This window comes from Cornus florida, unplaced genomic scaffold (genome assembly GCF_030987335.1).
Source record: "Cornus florida cultivar Cherokee Brave unplaced genomic scaffold, ASM3098733v1 CherokeeBrave_3.0.0_Hap2_Chr02, whole genome shotgun sequence".
Lineage (NCBI taxonomy): Eukaryota > Viridiplantae > Streptophyta > Magnoliopsida > Cornales > Cornaceae > Cornus > Cornus florida.
Genome location: NW_026775572.1, coordinates 85013050 through 85021739, shown reverse-complemented (window position 1 = coordinate 85021739; position 8690 = coordinate 85013050). Strand labels below are relative to the sequence as shown.

General features: G+C 38.4%; 1 protein-coding gene across 1 annotated transcript; it reads right to left on the bottom strand.

The window, feature by feature from the left end:
- Window positions 1–8027: 8027 nt before the first annotated feature.
- LOC132296489 (uncharacterized) lies at window positions 8028–8566 on the bottom strand. The gene is made up of 2 exons (XM_059794688.1): window positions 8355–8566; window positions 8028–8199 (listed from the first exon to the last, which is right to left on the bottom strand). Exons 1-2 carry the CDS (start codon window positions 8564–8566, stop codon window positions 8028–8030), a joined length of 384 nt encoding a protein of 127 aa, XP_059650671.1.
- Window positions 8567–8690: the final 124 nt, after the last annotated feature.

Here is an 8690-nt window from a genome sequence, read left to right as displayed (position 1 = left end):
GATTTAAAAGGTGATTTTGTAAAGAAAAATTTGCGAAATGATTTCAAAACTTCTTGTGTTGAAGAGACTTCAAAGAAAATGTCTGAAAAGGTTTTTGAGCCAAGAGCTAGGATCCATTTCAATTGACAAGCAAAAGGCCAAAACAAATGAAATTATAGATGTATTTAGGCAAGTGAAAGTCAATCTTCCACTTTTGGATGCAATCAAGCAAATTTTGGCTTATGCTAAGTTTTTAAAAAACTTATGCATCCAAAAGAGGAAGAACAAAAGCCAAGCACCTAGGAAAGTGGTTTTAACCGAGCAAGTAAGCTCAATTTTGCAGCATAACACTCTTCCGAAATTTAAGAACCCCGGTTCACCTACGACTTCATGCATCATTGGAGATCATATCATTAATCGGGCTCTTCTTGACTTAGGAGCAAGTGTTTATCTTCTTCCATACTTAGTATATGTCAAATTAGGCTTAGGAGACTTGAAACCGACATCGGTGGTTTTGTAACTTGTAGACTGATCCATCAAAAAGCCTAGGGGTATCATTGAGGATGTATTGATTAAGATTGGTAAATTCTTCTTCCCCGTTGATTTCGTTGTCATTGACAAGGAACTGGTCCTGAATCCTAAAAGCCAAATTCTCATTATCCTTGGCCGTCCTTTCTTGGCAACCGCGAATGCCAACATTAATTGTAGGATGGGGATAATGAAAATCTCATTTGGCCACATGAAGGTGAAGTTGAATATCTTCAATCCGACCCCCAATTCATTTGACAAGCATGAAAAAGTGAATGTTATAGAGAAATATCATAACCTTGAATGTGAAATAATAGAGTCTTTGTGTGAAACCAAAATTTCAAAAAGTCCATCTTCAATCCTGAATTCCAAGAAAGTTGTTTCAAAATCTTGTTTTGAAAGGGTATGGAAGCCCAAAGATCATTGTGACCAAGGACCAAAAATTTCTTTTGAGCCTAATCCAACAAGTTCTCTAGGGAACCGTTTGTTGGGTGGAGTTCAAAACACCTATCACCCCATCAAGGAGGGGATGCACTACAAGATGTTTGACCCGGGCTAAAAGAGTCCAACGTTTTACTAGAGACGTTAAAGACTAGTACATTTCGTAGGGTGTCACAACCCTATTTCTCCCTCATTTCTATTTTGAATTTCATTTCTTACGAAGTCTAGATATTTGGTTTAGGTTCATATACATTGCTAGGAACTGTGATTAGGATTGCATGCACTTTCATGTTGAAAATGAGCATTTTGCATAAGTTCAATCGATCTCTAAGGAGGTTCGATCGATCGAACTCCATACCTGCATCCAATCACCTCTCTGTCCAATCGTTCGAAGAAAACCTGCATATTTCAGCTCTCTGTCCCATCGTTCGAACTTGTTCCTAGATCGATCTTTAGCTCTTCGATCGATCCAACTTCATCTTGGATTGATCTGTAGTCTCAACACTTAGAAAATTTTTGAACCTGCATCCAACTTGCATCAAAAGGCTCTTTGTCCTATCGATCGAACATGTCTGCAGATTTTTGCATGTTCGATTGATCGGAGTCATTCTTCGATCGATCTTAGAGAGATTGATCTCTGTTCTTTAATTTACTGTTTTGTTTTCAGTTTAATTTCTTTTTGTTTTGAATTTTAAATTTTAAATAATAAATTATATATATTTTATTTTGTTTTATTTTTATTTTTGTTTATTCAAAATTTATTTTTTTTTTAAAAAAAAAAAAAAAAAAAATTCAAAAGCTTCAAAAACAATTTATCTTTTAGTGAGGAGAGATCGATCATAGTTCGATCGATCTGAGATTTTAGTTCGATCAATCGAACTGGTAATGAATTGTTTTTAAAAATCAAATCTAGGGTTGTTAGATCGATACCACAGATCGATCTAACACCCTCTCCTTCGTCCCTCGCCTCTGCAACTCACCTCCTCACCTCCGGCGAACCCTCTGGCGACTCCATCTCACCTTGAATCTCTCTCCCTAATCTAGGATCTCAAATCTCATCTTCATCTCATCTTATCTCGGTTTAAGGTAAGATCCAAACCCCCTCTTTTGATTTCAAGCTCTAATTTCATGAATCCATGCTTTAAATGTTAGATCTAAGGTGTCTTGAAGATGAATCTTGCCATTGATGACGTTTTGAAGCTTTGTATATATGCGTATATATATGTATATATAGGTTTTATATTTCTTGATTTTAATTTCGATTTTGGGGGTCACGGGCCATGGAAAGTGACCATATTTGTTTATTTGTTGTGTAGAGGGGCCCATAAGCTTGTTTGTGAGGCCCCCGTGCCATCCACGTCACAGATCTATGACTTTTCGAGTTTCACCTCACAGTTCGATCGATCAAACTTTTTCTTCGATCGATCTGTAATAGATCGATCTCACTTATTCCCGATCGATCGAACTTGCATTGATCTCACATTTTTGTGATCGATCGAACTTCATAGATTTGCATCACACATTTTACACACCATCTCTTGTGTTTTATGTTATCTCATACATGCCTAATGCCTGTGTTTTCCACATTGGATGCATTCCATACTTATACTGTCTAGCATGTTTCACATCATGTCACTTATTCCTTGTCACTTGCATAGATTCATGTTCCTTATCTGTTTTGTCTATCTTATTTGACATACATGATTCTATCAACTATGGTTTATTTCTTTATACCGGCACTGACTTCCTTTTTGTAAGTTTTCCTTTTATTTTGCAGGCCATGGCTAGGGTAAAGACTGTTGCTCGTGGACACTATCACTGTAGGGCCAGGTAGAGATTGGATGACGAGGCAGGTCCATCTCATGCCCAGGACCCCATTCATAAGTCCGAGCCAGAGCATATTCAGGAGGAGCCAACAGAGCCCTCTCCACCTCAGTCTCCATCCGACAGTCGACTACAGTCTTCAGTCGAGGCATCCTCTTCACAGGCTGACGCTGAGGCTAAGCACATACTATCTCAATCACCACGCCAGCTCAGCTAGCCCAGCACTTAGACCAGCCATTACCGAGATACTCACACCTTTGAGTAGTGCAAGAGTTGGTCTTTGACATAGACTACTTCTCCTTGTCTGTTCTTACTAGAGCAGCATATGATGATATAGACCGGAGGGGCATCCCAGCCATACTAGCCCCTGTCACATACCCAGTGTACCCGAGGTTGGTCCAGATGTTCTTCCAGAACCTTCGACCTGCCCCGAGTAACCTGGCGGATCTGCGGACTACCATTGACGGCAACCCTATCAGTATCATAGTGGACACTCTTTCTAGATCTTGCCGTTGTCTACACGTCTGCCCTCCCGATCTCCAGGATACCTACCCTACTCTATGGAGGCCCTCATATGTAGACATGGCCGTTGCACTCACAGGTCACTATGCCGGTGGCGAGGCCTTCGCCACCTGGACTTATCTGCCAGACGACCTGTGGTTCTTCGATTCGGTGCTATATCAAAATGTTTTTATGACCAGCCATAAGATACATAGGCATGACGACTTTTTGACAGCTTTATACACCTTCTATACAGGGCGCTGGATATCCATTCCTGCGCTCACCTAGAGCATTATGATGAAGTTATATGTTGACCATATCAGCAAGGCCAATCCCAAAAGGGCTAAGTATCTCCCATTCAGCCATCTCATCACACACATTCTGAGAGACCAGCGCTATCCCTTCCAGCCACGGGAGCGTACTGAGTCTGAGGCCTATTCATTCAAGAAGAAGAATTGGGATAAGAGCTACCAGGCCCTTATCAAGAGCCTACAGGACGACGCTGTCGAGGCAACTGAGGAGATGAAGCAGGCAGCGGCAGCAGCAGCAGAGCAGGCGGCGGACGATATACCAGTTGATCCGCCTACCATGCATATGGTTATTGACTTAGAGCAGCCTGCAGAGGACCAGGAGTATCACTCTCCAGCTGGGTCGCCCATTCAGGATGAGAAGCAGGCTCAGGATCATTATTCTCCAGCTCCAGCGGTACATAAGGCTCCAGCACAGACACCCAGCATTGGAAAGTGCATCCAGGCTTTTGAGGTTGCTATAGTCTCTATCCAAGCAGACACTGTCTCTATCCGAGCTGACATTACTTCACTCCGTACGGATGTCATAGCTGTATTACGTGATTTATCTAGAGACATCCGTAGAGCACGCCCTGCTCGTCCTACCTCCTCTTCATGATTTCCATATCTTCTTACTCCTCTTATATATCTGTGATATCTGCATATTTTTGATACTGTTATATTATTTTTACAGTCAGTCTGTTGGCTTTGATATCTCACTAGATTTACTATACTTTATTCTGTTTTTCTATTTTATCCATGATCTTTTGGATGTCATATTCTTCTATTGATATATCTGTCTATGACTGACTCCATCAGGTGCATCCCAGTAACTTCAGTAAGAGAGAGTACTGTCCAAAATTTTTAGGACCACCTTTATACCTCTCTCTATTTTCAGTTGCTATCCTATTTACACTTGCATGTCCACTATGCACTATTATTATCCTTTTTGTTTTCTGATGAATTTTATCCACGTGCTAAATTTTCAGGACCATAGTTAATCCTAAGTTTGGGGTAGCTATGCCACCTACTTTGGATACTTTTGTCTCGGTTATTCTTTGCTATAGTTGCACTGGTATACTCTTTCCTTTTGTTCTCTTTGCACATTGAGGGCACTCTGCCATTTAAGTTTGGGGGTAATAGTGTGATTTGCAGTGTTTGCTATAAATTTAAAATTTTTAGCATGACTTGTGTGTTTGAGAGATTTTCTATGATTGGTCCATAACTAGCTATGATTTTGATCTTTTGAGGATTATATTACTTAAAATTTAAAAATTGCTTGACTTGAGAGTCCAATACCCCTTGTATGCCATGTGGATGCCATTTAGGGGTAAATTTTTTGAAAGATTGATATTATGCTTGCACTTGTGGTTCACATCATCCTGATTTTGTGATTGATTTAAGATTCACTCTAGTATTTTACACTAGGACAGGCACACACTAGCATTCACTTGTGGGGTACATGCTTTGTTGATTATTGAATTAGTTATATCCCAATTGGGCTAGTAGTGCATTGAAAGCTTTCATTCTTGATAAAGGTGGATAACAACCCCTTTTCACTAAGTAGCCATGATTCTAGCCTCATCAAGCACTAAACTTCTCGCGCCAAAAAGTGAAAGGCCCAAACTCTAAGTTAATAATTGAACTTGCTGAAAAAAAAAAAAAAAAAAAAAAAAAAAAAAAAAAAAAAAAAAAAAAAAAAGGAAGAAAAGGAAAAATTGCAAAAAGCAATAAAAAAAAGTGAGGACTTCTCCCAAAAGGTGAGAAGTAGAAAATAATTGAATGGAGGTTGTTTTGATTTGTAGCCTAGTTGATTTGAGCTTGTAAGTCCTTAGGGGTATTTGAACACCTAGTACCCTAAAGCCGTCTGGTTTGGGAGTCATTGACTTAATGCTCGACCTCATGGACCACTAGAAAGCTTAATAGATCAACACATTACACCATGCTTCCATCTTTGATCCTAAAAAAATAAAAAATAAAAAATAAAAATAAAAAGTGAAATGAATAAGCGCATCTAGAACAATAAAGCTTTAATAAAAGGTCCACCATTTGTCTTGATGATCGGTACTAGATTTGTGTGCTAGTTTGAGGGTAAGAATGTAATCATTTCTTTAGTTGGCTAAGATATCAACATACTTGATGCCGGTCCACTCAAAAAGGATTCTAGAGTTGTTTCGATTTCCATGATCATTTTTTTGATGTGTGGAGGACCATACTTGCTTGCCTGATGTTGAAATTTTAGGAGATTGCTTAGAAATGTTTGAAAAATTACATACTTGAGGTAGTTTTCTCCCAATGCTAGTTTGCAATATTGGTGCCTCTTTTGAAAGAATGAGCTTAATGTTTGTGGGTATCATTTTTGGAAACCCTCATGAGACTTCACTCGTCCACTAGGGGTAACCTAGAGGTTTAAAAGACTTGTTGCATATGCTAAATGTAATCGTGTTCCCTACGAAAGTGGCGTTATCCATTTATTGTTTTCTAGTTCATAGTTGTATAGTTGTTCATTTCATTCCTTTACTTTCTAGTTCATTGCTAGGAACTAGCAATATTTAAGTTTGGGGGTGTAATGAGCGCTGAAAAATACGCATTTAAACCCCTTAAGCTTAGTTATTTTAGAACATTTATCTATCTTATTTTCCCGCTTTAGATTGATTTTGTATTATTTCCATTTTCAGGTACTTATCCCCAAAAAAAGCTAACTCAGCTAAATAAGAGCATAATTGAAGCAATCTTAAGATGAATCAAATAAAGGAGCAAAGTAGGAGCAAAAAGGAAGCAAGTGGTGGAAATTCAGCAAGTTCGATCGATCTCAAAAAATATTCGATCGATCAAAATTTCATCGATCTCAGCATTTCAAGATGGATCCAAGCTCTCTTGTCCTTATCCAAAGATCCCACAAAGTTCGATCGATCTAACTTTCTTCCGATCGATCGAAAAGTTTCCATCTTATCCACTTGTACCACCCTACCTACCACATTTGTCTCTTTCCCAAAAATATCTTCAAAATATCTCAGATTTGTTTTTATTCAAAAAGGCGCCGCCAAAGAGGATCAATCCAGCTTAAATTCGATAGATCTCAACCATGTTCGATCGATCTCACCATAAGTTCGATCGATCGAACTTCCCAAATCCCGAGAAAATTCAAATTTCAGCGCATTAAAAGTTGTCTCATATCTAATCATTGAAAGGAATATTGGTGTACGAGCCCAGCTCATTTGGGGTAATATTTAACCTACCTATATAAATAATGTGAGCCACTTTTTGAGAGATACACCTGATAGCAGATTGACACAATTTTCTATATTCTTAGGGAGGAAGAAAAGAAAGAAGGAAGCTAGAGACACAAGCTTGGAGTTCTTCCACCAACCAAGAAGATGAGCAATCTCTACTATGGAGTTAGCCCTTGAGGGTTGGAGGACACCATCCATGAGTGGCTAGACATCCTTTTGGGGCTAGAGTTAGCCCTAAGTATGCTTTCTATATCTTGATTTATGTATTTTTGAGGGGATTTGTATTGTGATACGTGTTTTGACATTTTTATATATATAGATCTTGTTTATTCAATGATTTGTGTGATTTAATACTTCCAATTGATCATTTCATTCTATCTATATGTATATATATGCTAAAATAGATGTTCATGTGTTTGTCTCTATTTCTTGTGTTATTGATACATGTCTATGTGTATTAATGCTATAAATCTAGAGATTGTCAAGACATAGTGCTTAATGGAATGCTCTTGTGCTTTATTTGATGGTTCATACTCATTTCTTGATGGATTGTGCCTCTCCCTTAGTTTAATTAGTTTAATTATATGTCATTAGCTTAATTGTAGTGTAGTTGTAGTTTAGATATTAAATGGCAGGACAATCCATGCTTGTTGTTTGATGTTCTATACTTATGAAAGCATGTAGCACATATCTCTAACCTTGTGATGTATTTGGATTATGAGCTTAAAGAAAGGATTAATGGCTTAGTTTGATATATTGTACTATTCACCATGTTGTTTAGACAATATATGCTTAATTTGTCATCTATGCTTATTGAAACAACCACACACACACTATGTTGTAATAAATGTTTCCCCCTCACTAATCAATCATTAAGGGTGTAGAAAAGCTATGCTTAGTGGTGATCTCTAAACCCCATGATCTCTCTCTTATTTTCTCTCCATTACATTAAATTATTTACTTTAGTTTAAATTGCATCTTAGTGTAATTCAACCACCAACCAATCTTTTGATCACTCGACCTACTAACCCTAATCTCGATTCCACAACCTAGTATTACCCACCAATCCCTTGAGACGATCCCTACTTGCCCTAACTATATTTTTAGTGAAAGGTTGTAGTGGCAATTTCTAAATGTAAAACTTGGCCACATTCATCATAGCTCTACACCATTATCTTTTGGTGCATAAACTTTTGGTTTGGGTGCGACACCGCCACCTCTTCAATCCTTGAGGTTAAGAAATCATTTGGACAAGGGTTGCCCACTTAAGATAGATACCATCAGCAAGACAATATCCTGTAGTGTATTGGTTACCATTGATGGTATAGTTGGCAGAAGGGGCATGTTCTTCAATGAGCTCAGCAAAGAAATAAGACTGATCAAGAATGTTGATATCATTATGGGATCTAGGCATACCCAAAAAAACATGCATATCCACAACTCATACGAGGCCACTGCCTCAAGTATAATTGTTGGTTCATGTATATGCCCAGTAAATTGACCATGCCATGCAGTAGGACAATTCTTCCATTTCCAATGCATACAATCCAAACTCCCTAACATTCCGGGAAATCCACGTTTCTCCCCCTCCCGTAGCAGTCTGAAAATGTCCGCCTCAGTCGGCAATCTCAAATATTCTTCACGATAAATGCTAATGATTCCTGCACAGAATCTCTTCAAAGACTCAATTGTTGTGCTTTCACTAATTCTCACATACTCGTCAATAGCATCAGCGAGCATACCGTATGCAAGCATCCGAATTGCCACAGTCATCTTTTACAAACCGGATAATCCGGTAAAACTGACGGCGTCAATCTTTTGGACAAAGTAGTCATCATATTGTTCAATCGCATTTAATATACAAAGGAACAATGGACGATTCATTCGAAAGCGTCTT